Source organism: Rattus norvegicus, chromosome 5, assembly GCF_021556685.1.
Source record: "Rattus norvegicus strain SHRSP/BbbUtx chromosome 5, alternate assembly SHRSP_T2T, whole genome shotgun sequence".
Classification (NCBI taxonomy): domain Eukaryota; kingdom Metazoa; phylum Chordata; class Mammalia; order Rodentia; family Muridae; genus Rattus; species Rattus norvegicus.
Window position 1 is genome coordinate 152,973,501 of NC_141538.1, and position 17,119 is coordinate 152,990,619.

Here is a 17,119-nt window from a genome sequence, read left to right on the forward strand (position 1 = left end):
GGCTTAGGGAAGGGGGCAGGGGCCTAGCTCCCCCATTTCCCGCAACAGCCTAGGGCACAATGAAGCCACACCCCAGAGAGGCAGCTGAAGCCTGAATGAAGCATTTCCTGTCCAGTCCCTCCACCCCCACTGCTCCCCCTTGACCCCCTTCTTCTTCCCTTCAGGCATACCTAAACCAACTGCGAGAGCTACTTCTGGGAGTCCTCCTGGGTTATCTGAGGATTCCCTATACTCACAGAACTCTTGGACCAGACAGCAGAAGCCAGGAGTGGAAGGGCCCAGCCATGTCTGAATGAACCACAGTCAGAGAGGTCAAGGTTCCACTATTCGGGGCTACAGGGCATTGGGGGTGCCAGCCGCTGAAAACTGACACCCCAGCCAAGGTAGGAGGTAGCAGAATCAAGCTGTTGGCAGTGGTCAGGAACAAAAGTCATCTAGCATACGACCAGCCTAAGAGCGGGTACCTTGGCGCCACCTCTGTCATCAGCACAGGGCTCTAGGGCCCCGCCCACCTCCCTCTGGAATCCGCTGATGGATCTCTATCTCACAGGCTTACATTCCACTGTGAATGTTTCCTACCAGCGAGGAGGGGAGCCACAGCTCAGACCTCGGTCTGACTCTCTGGTGACAGTGATGCTGTCTGAGGTCCTGACTGTGGCACAGGTCTACAGTCTCCAGTTAGCCCGGGCCTGTGGTAACCAGCTCAGTGCTGGGAGTGCAGGGCACCACATAACTTCAATTACAGACTTAAGCAGCTTCCGCCAGACAACTCGATTTAATTGAGAAATAAATTTGTGGCCACCGCCTTCAAAACTCTTCAAAAAAAAAAAAAAAATTCAAAATCTCCAAACTGACTGATCTACGCCAATTAAACCTCACGAGGTATAAAATCTCACTTGAATGTCTCCGTCATTTGCATTTTTGATGGAAGTACGGATGCTTTATGGTAAAACTTAAATATGGCAATTACGTATGAAACTCCTCACAGCTGTTTACAATTTAAGCTGTCACGTCTGAATCGAGTTTAATAGACCCAGTTACCATTGAGAATTGCCCATGAACTAAAAATATGGGCTAATTACCAGCCCGAGTCAGATCATTATTCTCTGGAGCAAGGAAGGACTGGTCACCCGTGTGGCAGGGCTACAGAAATGCCACTATGTCTGTGTGCCGTAACCTGGGGAAAGGGGTTTACGCTGTTTGCAATAAATCTGGTTCACCTGCGCTCCTACCCCTCTGCCCAGTACAGTAGGTCACGGTAAACATAACCCGAGCTGAGATGTGAAGCAATGGGGACAGGTAGCTGCAGGGTGACCTCACTTCCCCAGGGACCCCCAGCGGTGAGCCAGAGGGAAGACCTGTATTCCCCAGGCCACAGTGCTGCCCTCCTGGGACCTCTGCTGTGGGTCTGTCTGTCTTATTACCTAGAAGTTTCCACTTGGCCCAACTGCCCACATCCCTGTCTTGTTCACCATAAGCAGGCCTTATCAATAAGTCAAAGAGGGCCAGGTATGCAGCATACACCACGCCCTGCGTTTACTATCAGCCCTGCCAGGGCTTACCTGGCTCCCATGTTAACTTTTGCACAAAGATCACTTCAGAATACTAAGGACTACGTGGAAAAAATACCACTGTCCCCTCGACCAGACAGAACTAGGGTGTCCAGGCCTATACCCACACGGGGAGCCTCAACTCCTCCCCTTCTGGGCACAGAGGCCGAGTGCTTGCTGAGCTGAGGCTTCTTACCTGAGTAACTGAACCACTTCCTTGCAGTGATGTTCTGGTCAGGCTCAAACAAGGAAAGGGAGGCCTTGGCTGTCTGTGAGGGGCCCAGAAGGAACCCCTTTGTCCAAGCGTCCTGCTTAGCCAGCAAGGAGAGGCAACAATCTGCAGCCCAGGTTCTGCACCTTGCCCCAGCATGGCTACCTGATGGTGTCCTCAGGCCCAGCACACCACAGAGTTGTGCTTTTGCACACCCAATCACTAAGCTGGCTGCACTCCTTCCTCACATCTCTCCCCTTAGCCTGGCACACTCCTGGCCACTACTCTATTCCTCCTTTAACAGCTCCCCTAACCCCTAGGTCCATACACCTCCACCCTAGAGCCGAGCCCTGAATTCAATGTCAAGCCCAGTCCTTCCTCCAGACTGCAGAGAGTCGTCCACAGATTGGAGATGGGGCGGAGCCAAGGGTGCCAACTCATCCCTGCCTCTCCTTCAGATAATCAGAGCATCGCAGGCCTACAGGTCATCCACACTATGGCCCTCAGAGCTATGGCCTTAGAACCCAGCGACGTTCTTGAGACCGTGAGAGGTAACTATACCACCCCGGAGTGGCTTGGGAACCCTGGGTGACAAAAGGTAGAGATGGGTGGGGGACAGATCACAGCCAGGCCATGCAGACAATCAAACAGCTGAGCTCTCTCTGCCCCCAACCTGTACAGTTCTGCCAGCCTCAGCCACGAGGTAGCTGGCTTCTGCCTTTATCAGCAATGCCCTCCAACTTGGGGCAGGCTGTGTATAGTCCTCTGGGCCAGGCCTCCCTCTGAATGGCTGGGCCTGGACCTGTTCTGTCTCACTCCAAGAACCCATCTCAGAGAGAGCTGCTTCCTGTGCTGATGCCCCTCCCACTAGCGCTTGCCCTGCACAATGATCTAGGGCTAGCAGCCCTGTCTCGTGCTCTGCGCTGCGCTCCGTGGGGAGGAAGAAGCAAACAATGGGGACAGAGTTAAGTTTATATTTTTAAGTCAATGTGGCTTCATTCACACCAGAGTCGCCTGCCATCTGTGGGAACCAGGCAATCATGGGAGAAGCCACCAATGCTCAGGCGCCTGCAGGACCCCAGGAGGATGGCTGGTAGCATGAGTCTACAAAGAAATAAGGGAGGCAAAAATGGGGGGGGGGCTTTGGAACAACCCTAGGGGTCACTGAGGTGACCTCCTCATTCTGTTGACAGGTAAGCAGATCTGAGAAGGGCAGGGTTTGCCCATGGTTACACTGCCACACAGCACACCGGCTGTTCCCATTCTTCTGGGTGTCTTGCATATAGCAAGAGAGCTTCACGGGTGGGATTAGGTTAATTGGGGAGGAAGGGGTAATCTGGATTATGCAGTGGCCATTACCACCACAGGGGCCTCAGAGGGATGATCAGAGAAGCAGCAATGTGGAGAATGTGCTGGAGTTTGATAGACCCACATATGTGAATGCTTAGGGATCAGGGAGTGGAACTGCCTGAGAAGGATCAGGAGGCGTGGCTTTGTTGGAGGAAATTAAAAGCCCACAGGAGGCCCAGGGTTGCTTTCTATGCCTCTGGATCTGGAGGTAGCTCTCAGCTACTGCTCCAGCACCTGCCTGCATGCCGCCTGCTTCCTGCCACGGTGATAACAGACTAAATTTCTGAACTGTAAACAAGTCCCCAGTTAAACGCTTCCTCTCATAAGGGTTGCCTTGGTCATAGTATCTTGCCACAGTGACTTAGACAGACTACACAGCTGCCTCTGAAAATAGAGGCTGGGCCCAAGGACTGTGGTCAGACCATGAAGGTGCCTCAGAAAGTAGGATCTTGAGATGTGGCTGCTCTCCAGAGCTGCTTTAGAAATGCAAGGCCACTCACTGTCCTACTCCAGCCAGCCTCTTCCCAGGCCTGGAAGGATGATGAATCTATTCTGTTTCCAGTCACTGCTTGTTGTCATTTGTTCCTGTAGCCTTCAGGGACTCATCTGATATTAGGAACGTGGGGTCCCAGAGATGGGAGTTCCTGATGTGTCCTTGGATGGGGAGGCCAAGGGTCTCATCTCCTCTGTCAGGTCCGAGCTGTCGGCAGACACAGATGCTCAGCCAGCCGACATCAGGAGCCTCCTCCACTCGACCCTCAAGAGCCCCAGAAACCAGTGTCAACAACAAGGTCGGAACAGTGCTGGTTCCTCCCCAGTCACAGCACAGGCTGGAGGCCACCACAGTGTCCCCACCACCTAACCCTGTCAGATGTGGCCATGGGGCACGGACAGGAAGCTCTTAGCCTTGCAGGTGTTCAGAGGAGAGGGAATGTGGGCTCGGAACTTTGCTTTGCGCCTGGCTGGCTGTGCCATCATGAGCAAGCTAGCTGGCTTCTGGGGTGGGTTTTACTGTAATTAAAAGGCTAAAGGGAAAGCAACAGAGATGCTAACCATTTCCACCTTGTGGAACCACCCTAGAGACCAAACACTCGGAAGCCCAGCTCTAAAATAAGCACAGAGGGGTTGCAAAGAGGCCATCTGCCTCCCAAGTGTGACCCCAGAGAGCCCAGCCCAGAGGATTCTCGTTTTACCTTCTACCGGATCCTCCATTTCTCATCTCCAAAAGCTATCCCTGCAAGGCCTCTACACCCAGACTTCTCCATGACCGTCACAGCCACAAGCCAACCAATCTCATACCTGAGAGGAATACCACCCCCCACCCCCAGATGCTTCCGGGGACATGGGCTGGCTACTGTCCCCAGCCAGACCATCAGCCAGTCACAACCGACTCCAGCCCCCGCAGCCATGTCCTCTCACGCCCGCTTGAGATTCCCCAGGATTTCCTCCGGTTAAGTCCCCGTCCCCTCTGGGCCTGGCTCTCACACTGACCACTTTCCGCTTGGTGCAGAGGAACGCATGACACTCCAGGCTCTCGTTCTGCTGGCTCTGGGCGATGTACGCGAACACCTTGTCATGCATCTTGTCTGCGGTGCAGTAGGAGATCCTGGAAAGCAAGTGAGAAGTCTCACCAGGCCTGCGCGGCTCCTCACCCCATCTGGATGTGCCTCTCCGCGGGCCCAGAGAGCCTGCTGCCGGGTCTGCACCAAGGCAAGCCTCTATGGATCTGGCCTTGGCGTCCTGAGCCACCTACAGGGAGACTCGGGCCACAGTGAAGGAAGCCCCTTTGTCTTCTTTCTCTCCAGGTCACACTGAGTCACATCCCTCACGGGGACATCTGAACCTAACTGCACACCAGCCAACGTGCCTTGTTCAACGTCCGAGTGACCTTCAGAGCCAGGGGTCTGGGACACAATGCTGATGATAGAGCCGGGATGTGAACACAACCACAGTGCTGATGGGTCCGTGTCCACTGGCTGGAAGGAGCAGCAAGACGCCACCCTGCCTACCATAGCCCCTCACATACTCTAAGGAGTGGCTCTCAGCCTTCCTGATGCTGCAACTCTTTAATACAGTTCCTCGTGCTGGGGTGGCTCCAACCAGAAAATTCTTTTTGTTGCTACTTCATAACTGTGACTTTGCTACGGTTATGAATCGTAATGTAAATATCCGTTTCCCAGTGCCACCCCTGTGAAAGGGTCCTTCCACCCCTTCCCCCAAAGAGGCCTTGACCCACAGGTTGGGAACTACTGCTCTACACCAACCAGACACCAGATAATATCCAGGACCATCTTCCTGGAGGCTAGGGGTAGAGCCAGGGCTGAGGTATATGTAAAGGTGACCCACCCGGAGCCCAGTGGGTGCAGGGCAGACACACCAGCTTCCTGCCTCTCTACCCACAACCTCGGCACCACAGCCCTCATCGTCTGCTCACTTGCTGGCTAACCCTTCCCTACTTCCATTTATCCCGAGAACCACAGCTAGGGGAAGGGCTGGTGGCTCAGGGGTGGGGCAGCTCAGCAGATCCACCAGCCACCAACACAGTCCCAGATTTTAGTACACCACTCCAATAAAACCCCCGATCAGCCCCAGGAGGAGAGAAGTGTCTGCCATGTCCCCAAATGCTTTTCCGTCCTAGGAATCTGGCCTCCTGCTAACCATCCCTCACTTCTGGAAAGCCATCAGCCAGTTCCTGTAAGGAGCCACCACCACTGGGAAGTCCTCCCAGGTTTCTTGGCAACACTCTCCTCATTTTCTTTCTGAGGAAACGCTATCTCCTGTGCCCTTCCCTCCATTCCTTTCTGGCCTGGAAGTGCCCAGAGCACAGTGCTAAGCAGCCACTGCAGGTGTTGGCTGATGGAGATGGGGTAAAGGCAGCAGCCCAGCCTGGCCCTCTGGAATCACTTCAGCACACCCATGCCCGCCCCACCCTGTCCTGGGACCCAGAGACAGAACTCTAGCTGGTGTACAAGTCCCAACTCAGCCTCTACCTCATTGTACAGTCTCAGGCCTCTCCCTCCACTCTACCTGACCAGCTGAGGGAGAAGTGGGGTAGCCTGAAGCCCCTGGGGCTAGACTCTACTTCCCTTAGGACCAGGGAGGAAATGTCTCCGTTTTTGTTCCAGATCTTGCATGAGGCCTCTCTGGGACACTAATCAGGGCTGAGCACTGTGTTCAAGGCAGAAAGAACAGGCAGATTTCAGAGCTGTGTGCTCCCAGCCTGGCTCAGCTCAGGTCCATTGAGCCGCCTTCGGCTGGTTAGGGAACAGCTGTGCCTGCTACCCCGGCCTCCCTGTAAGCTGTGGGTTTCTCACTGGTACTACATAACCACACAGGAAGGTGGGCCCTGCACCCAGCCCATTTTACAGATGAGGGACATTCACGTTCCCAGGGCCCAGAGAGAAGGCTGTAAGGTGGGACACTCCGACCATCCCCTCAAGTGGCGAGCCAGTCCCCGCCCAGCATACCTGTAAATGGACACGTTCTCAATGAGTTGGCTAGTGAGGCTGTCAGTCAGGATGATCCCCCGGGGTGACACCTTCAGTGTCACCTTCTGCAGCTTCTTCCCGCTCGCCTTGGCCTAGGAGCACACAGGGGTCAGAAGAGGCAGCCTGGTGTGGGCTGTATCTCATTGCACAGACAACTGTCACGGGCCATGCAGAGGACACTCCGCTGGCACCCTGGTGCTGGCTAGCTTTTGTAAACTTGGCACAAGCTAGGATCAACTGGGAAGAGGGAACCACAATTAAGAAAACACCTCCATCAGACTGGCCTGTAGAAACAAGTCTGAGGGAGCAGTTCCTTGACTGGTGGTTGATGTGGGAGGGCCCTGTGGGGGTAGGTGGCCCTGAATTGTTTAAGACAGCAGGCTGAGCAAGCCATGAGGAGCAAACCAGTGAGCTTCATTCCTCCGTGGTCTCCACTTCAGTTCCTGCCCTGACTTCCCTCAGCCACAGGCTGTGGTGCAAGTTTAAGATACACAAACACTTTCCTACCCAACTCGTCAGTGTTTTAGCTCAGTGGCAGAAAGCAGACCAGGACAACCCTCTGGGACACAAATGGACAAAGATTGCCCACTCCCAGCTGACGCCTGGAGAACACTGGCCCTCACAGGAGGGGACCAGTGCCTCCCCATCCCGGAAGACAGGGACTCCCAGGGGAAGAGTGGGGGAGGGACGGCACTAGGCAGATCACTAGGTGCCGCAGCCCAGCACCATGACCTGGGGACCCACTCCACCCACATGCCAGGGCCTGAGCTGCAGGTCAAGGCCACCCTAGGGAGCTGACTTAAAGGGCCCTCACTCACTCAGAGGTGGGAGAAGACACTCCATTGAGGTACACAGCCAAGCAGTGGGGACATGGTAAATGGGGAACAACTTCCTTCCCTCTTTGGAGCTAGTGAGTCACCAGGGGCCTGATGTGGGGACTTAGGGCTGGAAGCAGCCAAGGCCAGGATGGTCTGAAAGGCAGATGCTGACTACAGAAAGGCGATCTCCATAAATACCCATGAGCTGGACACAGGAGACTCAAGGTGGGCCAGGTTCAAGCTCATGTCGTATAGATTCTACCTGGGGACAAGGGTAACTGGGACAGAGGGAGCCATCCCGGGCTCCTGGCCTCCTGTCTGGACACTCACCGTAGCCACGATTCTTTTGACAGCAGCTGCAGACAGCTCCTCACCCTTGGGCCTCTCCACCAATGTCATACCAAGGTACTTGAGGCTAAAAACCATGCCCTCCAGCAGTGTCTCCCGAGTGTCCGTCCAGTTCTCTGGCAACTCTAGGATAGGACAGACAGCCCTCAGTCTGCTGAGCAAGCCTGGTTCTCACCGCCCACCTCTTCAGCACACTTACAAAGGGCCCTGGGGTGCCCTCCATCCTCACTTTGACTGATACCTCCCAGCCTACCCCACACCCTAACTGGTTCATGTACTGACCCCTATTCAGCCTTAGGAGCACCCACAACCTGTCACACACGCCGTAGACAGCTGCTCTGAAGACCAGGAAGTCAAAACGATGGCTATGTCATCTCCTGAACCCAAACTAAACGCCAGTGCCGAGGGCACATGGTCCCTCCTCCTCCTGAGCCCTGATTCTTTGAGAAGGGGACTATCACACAGTATAGTTAAGGAAACTGAGGCTCGGGAGCTGAAGGCATGGTCTAACAGCTATCACGGCAAATACAGGTAGAGTTATGGGCTGGTACCTTCCAGCTACACACTTGTTTAGAGGACCAGCAAAGATACAGTGCCCAAGGAGAGGGGCTAGGATTAGATGTCACCAAAAAGGAGGAGTGAGCCTGGGTTCAGAGAGAGGGCAGAGGAGAGTTGGGAAGGGACCGGCCTGGCCCCCATGCAGGAAAGATTGCTGAGGTCAAGGGGGAGTAAGGACCCCAAGGGAAGGTTTGGCCTCCCCCAACTCCTCCTTGGAACTGAGGCTAAGGGCGCCCAAGACACCGCGGGAAACAGAGACAAGCTTACTTATGAGACTGAGGTCACTGCTCTGTTAGGGCCCCTCCTGTCACCCCACAGATACTGCACCCACTCATGTGACTGTGCCCATTTCACACAGAAGCCCTTTGCCTTCCCCACCAGCTATGAGGGAAAGGCTCCTACACTGTCAGGAGCAGGCAGAATCCTGGGCTCAAGGGGCATCACCATGGCTCTGTCCCTCTGGATGAGGGAAAGGCTCCTACACTGTCAGGAGCAGGCAGAATCCTGGGCTCAAGGGGCATCACCATGGCTCTGCCCCTCTGGATTCCCTGTAGCCTTCCTTGGCCATGTCCCAGAGCCTTGGGGTCCAGGGGCTCTGTCGCTTCATCCACAGGGCTCACAGCTCACGGTATGTGTTGAGCAAGACACTGTCCCGCACTGACACTGTGTGCCCATGGATGGGGGCAGGAGGGGAACTCCTCTTAGGCTGAGGCTGAAGTGAGCAGGAATTCTGCTGACTGCTCGCCCAGAGCCCAGCACAGCTGGCAGTGTCTTCTGAGTACAGGGGTGTCCTGTAGCTCCTCAACCTCAGCTACGTTTGACACTCTGCCCTCTGGACCTCCTCTCTGAACATGAGGCTGAGCCCCAACTCAGATGACCCCAAAGCCCAACTCAACATGGGAGCCATCAGATCCTCGGAGGGGGAGCAGAGGGCCCCTGTAGTGCCCCCAATTCCGTGTCAGGCAATGAGGGTTCCAGAACAACTCCTTGCTCTGGAAGAAACCAAGGCTCAGGCCACTATCTCCAGGACACGCTGAGCCGCCATTTCAAACAACAGTCCAGGGGCGGTGGCCTTGCAGCCCTTTTGTGCCGTTCTACAGCTGGGGAACTGGAGTACAAAGGACTCTTAACCTGCCACAAGGCAAAACTGTCTCCATTTTAGTCAAAGGTCAGAGAGACGTCCTTGGGCATTTCCTAATAACCAATGCTGCCACTCCTTCATAGACAAGGTAGCCAGTCCACCACTCCCAACCTGAGGCCCATCCATGCCCACTGCCTGTGTCCTTGGCAGACATTGCTAATGGACAGCAATGCTTCCCTGCTTCTCTACTATGGCCACAGGCAGGCATTACTAATCAATCACCAGTGGCCTTTTCTCATTATCCATCCCTGCCTTAAGGCAAACATCCTTCCCCTATCTCTGGGTCCCGCTCTCCCATTTCCTCTGGCTCAGCCCTTTCCTGGCCCCTGTCCAAAGTCACTTCCGCTCACTTCATTCCAAAGGGCCAAAGCTCGCCAAGGTCATTGGTGATCTCTCTGCTGTCAAAACATTCTCCCCTCCTGGACCTCAAATGCTTGACATGTTTCTCCTCCCCTCCTTCCCTGAGCTGACCCTTTCTCCATGGTCCAGCCTCAGAGACTCTCTATCCAAGCCTTGACTTTGCAGATGATACAACTGAAGTCCAGAGATGTCCTGCCCAGGATCACACAGCAAGTCAGAAGAGATGCCCACAGTGACGGCGGGGTGTTTGAAAGCTCCTCCCTCCTCGCCAAGCACACACGGGTACGCGCATGCGTGCACATGCCCCGCCCCCCACAAGCTCCCGACACCTACTGCAACATCTTTCTCAATATCCAAAGTGCTCCTTCCCAACCCAGTTGGGCAGTGCCCTCCTGTAATCTCGTGAAGAGGCAGGAGGATTCTAAATTAGAGGCCAGCCTAAACTACACCTTGAGATCTTTTTCTTTTTTCTTTTCTTTTTTTTTCTACACCTTGAGATCTTGTATCAAAAACAAGCCTTTAATCCCAGCACTTGGGAAGCAGAAGCAGGCAGAGCTCTAAGTTTGGTGCCAGCGGTCTATGTAGGGAGTTCCAGGATAGCCAGAGCTGTGCAGCGATCCACACGCCCAGCCTCTCCCGGGGGCACGTAGTAATCAGAAGCAGGCAAGCTACCTCGAGGCCCTTAATTTGATACCCTGAATGACCCTGAGTGAGATCTCCATGAGCCTCGGTTTCCTCATCTATAAAGTGGGGAAAGGAATCCGGGGGTGTTGTTTATTGGCAGAGTGCTTGCTTAGCGTGCATGAAGTCCTGGGCACCATGCCCAGGTCTCCGTAAACCAGGCATGGTGGCACGTGCTGTAATCAGCACTTGGGAAGTAGAGGCGGGAAGATCAGATATTTAATGTCATCCTTGACTCTACAGCCTGTCTGAGGCCAGCCTGGCATACAGAAGATGTCTCAAAAAAGAAAAAGGGGGGAAAAAATGGGGGCTGAGAGATGACTCAGCAGTTAAGGGTGATGATGATGGTGATGATGATGATGGTGATGATGATGATGGTGGTGGTGATGGTGGTGGTGATGATGATGATGGTGGTGATGGTAATGATGGTGATGATGATGGTGGTGGTGGTGGTGGTGATGGTGGTGATGATGGTGATGGTGGTGGTGGTGCTGCTGCTTCTGCTACAGAAGACTGGGTCTGGTTAGAGAGCTCACAACTCCTTCTAACTCCAGCCTGAGGCGGATCCAATACCCCTCTCCGGCTTCTGTGGGAACCTGCACTCACGTGCGTGCACACATACACACATTATTAAAAAATTAAAATTTAGGGCTGGAGAGATGGCTCAGAGGTTAAGAGCACTGATTGCTCTTCCAGAGGTCCTGAGTTCAATTCCCAGCAACCACATGGTGGCTCACAACCATCTATAATCAGGTCTGGTGCCCTCTTCTGGCCTGCAGGCATACATGCAGACAGAAAGCTGTATGATGTATACATAATAAATAAATAAATGCTTTAAAAAATTAAAATTAAAAAAAAATCTGAATAAAATAAGTAAAGGGAACGTGTGGTGCACATGCCCCAAATCCTAATGGGTGAGTTTGAGGCTAGCCTGGTCTACATAGTGACATCGCTGCAGGCCAGCTAGGGCTACATAGTGAGACTGTCTCAAGGATACAATAAAATAGAGAAAGTGACCTTCGGGACTCACTGGGCTGTTTCAACTGTGGGTGAAATAGAGAAGGCTGAGGCCAGGCCCTGAGGCAGGTCTATGCAGGCTCTCCCAGGGCCCTGGGGCAGGTCTAAGCAGGCTCTCCCAATTCTGGCTATTGCTGTTGCTGCCTTACAGAGTCCACCCACAGCAGCAACACCCACCGCCCGCAGCTGTCTCTGCCTGCCTTTCTCCAAAGGCCCTGCCCTCCAGTCTGCTCCGCAGGCTGCAGTACCCGGAACTGGACGGGCCTCTGGCCTGAGTGCTGCTCGCTGTGTCTGAGCACTGGTCCTTGCAGGACTGTCTCCTCTCCTACACTTCTGGGCACGTGACTTGCTGTTCCCTGAGGCCTCTGACAGCCACAACTTCCCCCAAGAAAGAGTGCTGAGACAGACCACTGTGGTCTCCTATCACCAGACACCACAAACGGCAGGGAGCCAGGGCTGCACCCCTTCCCAAGCAGAGCTCCCAGAGGCCCCTGGGCAAACACAGGCCTGCACCCTAAGCCTTATTCCTGGCCGAGTTATTTTCAGCCCTGTGGTGGGTAATGACTACGCTATTTTCATTTTGTAATTTTACAGATGACCTGCTGTGGGAGTTAGCTGGGGACAGACCACTCTAGCTTCCAAGAAGAGTTAGGGCTATGTGGGCGTCCTGCCATGGCCCTCACTGCCTAGTAGACCTGGCTGCCCGGTGTCTGAACACCAGAGCTGCAGCTAGTCCACAGAGGGCGAGTCTTGCCCCAGACCCAGCCTAGTTCCTAAGCCTGTTGACAGTGTCTAGGAAGCTGCAGGGACATCCTAACTCTGCCCTGCCAGGAACATGGCCACCTTTGACAAACTCGGTGGGACTTTCGAGACCTCCAAGGCAGAAAGCTTCCAAATGCAGCAGGACTAAGAACCAGGCATTACGGCCAATGCATGCACCAGTACTCAGGTGGCAGAGGCCAGTGGATCTTTGAGTTCCAGGACAGGCAGAGCTATGTACAGAGAAACCCTGTCTCAACATCCCATCCCCCTCCGGAAAAAAAAAAAAAAAGGATTAAGCCAATTTCAGAAGCTAAAGCCACCAAGACTGTCCTTAAAAATGAATAACTGATTGTTACCCTAGCCAGAGCTTCCTCATACACTGGAAGGAAAAAAAAAGTTCTCTTGGGCAAGGAAAGGAGATTCAGTCCCTCAGCCTCCCCCAGCCTCAGTTTCCTTGCTTTGAAATGGGTTAACAGTACCCGCTCCGTGGGGTTGTCATGAGGACAGATGACCCTGCCTGGAATACACCAAGAGCCCCATAAGTGCCAGCCACTGTCAACTGCTACCCATCAAGCACAAAGGGCTTTAACACACACGTGGCAGCCTACGGAATTTAGGGGAAGTCACTATGTCACAGCACAAGCAAGAAATACAAACAAGGGGCCCTGAACAGCAGCCCCGAGACTCAAGCACCACACCCCATCCGGCAGCCAGCAAGCCCCTTCCAATGCAAGGCAGGGGTGACACGTACCACGGCACCCAAAGAGAGAATCTGACCCTTGTCAACATCGGGTGACCCGACTCCTCAAACATCCTGTCCCTCCCTCAGTAACCAGACTGAGAGGAGCCTCCTCATGTGTGTCCCCCACAACTGTGGTTCCACTAGCCAAATGCTCTTCCCCCCTTTCCCGCTCCCTAAACTCACCTGTGTCCTCCAGGTCACCTTCTCAAGAGAGGCCTAATACTCTGATCCTTTCTGTGCAAACCACCTCCTCACTGACACCAGCACCCACCATTCTTTCTGCAGCCTAGCTGCTAAGGGTATCTCTGTCCTGTGGTGCCCTGTGAACTAGGGAACTCTGGTCTCTATCTTCAACACCCTCCAGCCATTGAGGAACAAGACAGCTTAGTGTGGACTCTACCCTGAGGCACCTCTGAACCAAGGCCCAGGGGCTGCCCTAACCGTCCACCATTGGGGCTTCCTTCCCTCCTCAGTTGTCCTGGGAAACCCCTCCCATGTTTCAATGGCTACTTCTAGACTAGCACAGTCACCACGCTCTCTGAAAAAGCCGCCCCTCTGCAGTTTTTTCTTATTGCTAGCATTCTATGCTGCCTCCCACACCACCACCACCACCACCACTACCACCACCAATTATGTGTGGCCTTCTCCCTCTGTCCATTCCTCCACCAGAGCTGAGAAGCAACGAGACACTGCACACTGTCAGGGGACATGGTGTCTCTATCGTTGTCTCAGGTAGGGACATGATGTTTTGTTTGGTTTTGGGACAAGGTATCTCTAATATGTGGCTCTGGCTGCACTGCACTGGCTTATAGACCAGGCTGACCCAGCCCTCAGAGATCCACCTGCTTCTGCCTCCCCGGTGCTGGGATTAAAGCATTAGGCCCAGCAGCTTTTACATGCCTACAGGTAAATATGAGCAGGTCCCCATCTAGAGTAACTTTACTGGACCAAGTACTGTATATTTATCTTTTTATGGGGGGAGGGTCTCTGACAGCCTAGCACAACCCACAAAGGAATGAGGGTCACAGCGACCCCAGGACCTTTAGAAAGAATACTTCTGAGCTGGGGGAAGTTCTTGGCCAGGAGCTGAGATACAATCTTTTGGCCAGTGGCATAGTGGCACATTCTTTTGATCCCAGAACTGGAGAGGCAGAGGCAGGGGGATGGATCCCTGAGGTGGAAGTCAGTCTGGTCTACAGAGTGAGTTCCAGGGCAGCCAGGACTATACAGAGAAACCCTGGCTCATAAAAACACAACAAAGGTCTTTATGGCTCCCAGGGAGAAGAGGAAAGTGGCCATGAGGAGACTCTTTCCAGGTCAGGGAAGGCCAGCAAGTCTGTGCTTTCCCCTCAAGCAGGCTGTAGCTCCCCTCAAGCTTCTCTTCTAGATTTACTTTTTCTATATAAGTACACTAGCTGTCCTCAGACACACCAGAAGGCGGCATCGGATCCCATTACAGATGGTTGTGAGTCACCATGTGGTTGCTAGGAATTGGACTCAGGACCTCTGGAAGAGCAGTCAGTGCTCTTAACCACAGAGCCATCTCTCCAGCCCTAAACTTCTCTTTCTTAACAGGGGCTGATTCTAATCAGAATCCCCCAGCTTCGGTTTGTCCTCTGAGGTTTTTTCTTTTCTTTTCTTTTAAATAAAGACTTAACATATCTGTGGAGCTGAGGAATCCAGGTGCATGTGTGGAGGTCACAACTTCGGGGAATCAGTTCTCCCCTTCCTCCAAGTGGAGCCCAAGAATCGAACTCAGGTCCTCTTATCTTGAAAGCTAGACCGGAGGACTGGCTAGGTCCCAACCTCTCATGCTGGACACACCCAAGGCTTTCCTCTCTAATCTGTGTCCACACTGGTCCTAGGGGAACCTGGGGTGGGGCCTATCCCCCAACAGCCAGAAAACCCGAAGTATATGGCTAAGACCCCTAGGTTTGGGAAGTCTGCCTCAGGCCATGCTGTGCCTGGAGTTATGGGCTTCATTTCCTGGTCCTATCTCTAAAATGGGTCTGAAGATAAAATCTCAACCTATATCACCTCCCAGGAGTCAATGAGCTAACAGGAGACAAATACCAGAGACTGAGGCAGGAGCATGCATTCACAGAGGCCACCTCTCGCAAGTAAAACACACCGACACGCCCACAAAAGTTCCAGCAAGCAATACTCTTTCTGCCAAAGCAAGATTACGAACTTGACACTTAACCACAAAGATAGGCCAGGCTTCTGGGAAGCTCACTCTGAGCAGAGCTTTGGGAGGAGGGAGAGTAGAGAGCTCTGTATCCCTCCAGGGTATGGACAGGCTGAACCCCCCCCCACCCCCATCTCAGAGCTGGCCAAACCTGGTAAGATTCAGGTTGAGCCTGGAGGACATGGGGATATATGTATGGTGGTGCACACCTTTGATCCCAGACAGAGGATCAAAGCACACCTGGTCTACATAGCAAGTCTCAGGCCAGCCTGGGCAGCATAAAACCTTATCACCAACCTGTAAAACTGATTAGCAACATCTTAACACCTACCCCTGACTGGCCTCAAACTCACTATCTGACACCTTGTGACTTTGAACTTCTGATTCTCAGGCTTCCAATCCCTTAGTTCTGGGAGTACAGACATGTGTACCATTGCTACACCTGACTGGTTTAGAGCTGACCCTGGAAGGGAGAACTTAGTACCATGGGCTTCCCTGCAAGCTAAGGCAAGCACCCTACCAAACACAGCGCACATATCCCCAGACCTATTTTCCTATTTTCTGGGCTAGGAAACAGAATTATTAAGAACAAGTGACCTGCCTTAGACTGGAGCAGGCAGGGAAATCTCTCACCATCCCAAATGTACCCTGCTCCCCTAGATTCAGCTCTGCTTCCTGGCTCCCTCCCCTTCAGACCTCTTCCCCACCCACCCTTCTCCCTCTTGTCCCTGGAGAAAACCACAGGGTTCATCCACTGGAAGGGAAGGTCAGGCTCAGAAGCCCGGTCACATCCCACGAATTTTTGAAGGGCTATTTTGGTAGTTAAGTGTGGAAGACCGTACATGCCTGCCCAAGGGACCTCTGACCCCCACCCCCCACCAGTAGGCACCAGCACACGTTCTCGATGCCAGTCAGGGTTAGGAGGAGCCCACAGCTGTAACACCACAGTGGGAAAGAGGAGGGGCAGGGCGGGCTCCGGAGGCCCAGACACGCTGGCGCTCGGGGGACCAGGGAACTTGGGCTCCCCTGGTGGAGCCTGGCAAGGAAGGTGCTGGCAAGAAGCTGGGGGCGGGGAGGGGGTACTGTTAGTGAGGGCCCCAGGTAGGTAGCAGGTAAGGGTGTGCCGGGAGTTCAGGTGCTTTAAGCTTTACACCAGGAAGGGAAGGCCTGGGTGATTCCATACAAATGAAAAGGGAGGGACCTGAGCTAGGTTTCTCAGGCCTCAGGGGAGGGTGCCAGGTGACGCCTCTCAGAAAGTAACCGGAGAGGTGACTGGGGGAGGCTCCTCTCCGCCCTTCCAGACTCCCGGGAGAAGTGGCAGCGAGTCTGAGTCTGCCTTTTGCCTAGGTGCCCAGGGACTTGGACCAGCCCCCAAGAGAAGGTACGGAGGAAAACAGGGTTTGAAAACAGCCTGGACTCCACTCGCCACCTGGACGCATCCAGAGGGGAGGAAGCGGGACCCTGGGTGGCACCCGGGTTAGGATAGCCCCCTCGGGGCAGGGACCTGCGGGACTCAGCGTTCAGAAGGGACCCCGTGGGTTGCGCTGGAGTGGGTCGAGAGGCTCTAGACGTCCTCTCTGCGCCACACCTGGGGACCCCGAATTCCGCGCGCTCCCCGCCGACCCGCCCCAGACGCAGCCGGACATGACCCCCGGGGCCGGGCCGCGCAGGGCGGGACGAAGCCACCCTGTCCACCTTGGCCCCGAGCTCGGCGGAGGCCCGACCTGAGGCGCACACACTCACTGCGGTGCCGGCCGCCCGCCCAGCTCTGCTTGGCCAGACTGGGGCTCCGGATTAGCGCGCGCCCCGCCGACTTGAGCGCGTCCATGGCCCGCTCCGGTTGCCGCCGCCGCTGCTGCCTCTGCCGCCGCTGCCGCCGCCAAAAGTCCTCCAGGAAAACTTTCC

The 17,119-nt window shown here is 54.3% G+C and overlaps 1 protein-coding gene across 9 annotated transcripts in view; it reads right to left on the reverse strand.

The window, feature by feature from the left end:
* The window catches only part of Ldlrap1 (low density lipoprotein receptor adaptor protein 1), a 30,016-nt gene extending 12,897 nt beyond the window's left edge, over positions 1-17,119 (reverse strand). For 6 of the 9 annotated variants that reach the window (XR_015620011.1, XR_015620010.1, XR_015620009.1 and 3 more), the window contains exons 1-4: positions 16,958-17,119; positions 7,748-7,890; positions 6,579-6,691; positions 4,603-4,717 (exon numbers count right to left, since the gene is read on the reverse strand). Coding sequence is in view for 4 of the 9 variants with exons in the window: in XM_087550677.1 (XP_087406803.1) it covers positions 4,603-4,717; positions 6,579-6,691; positions 7,748-7,890; positions 16,958-17,042 (456 nt within the window). In the remaining 5 variants the exon portion in view is untranslated. 9 annotated transcript variants of the gene reach the window in all.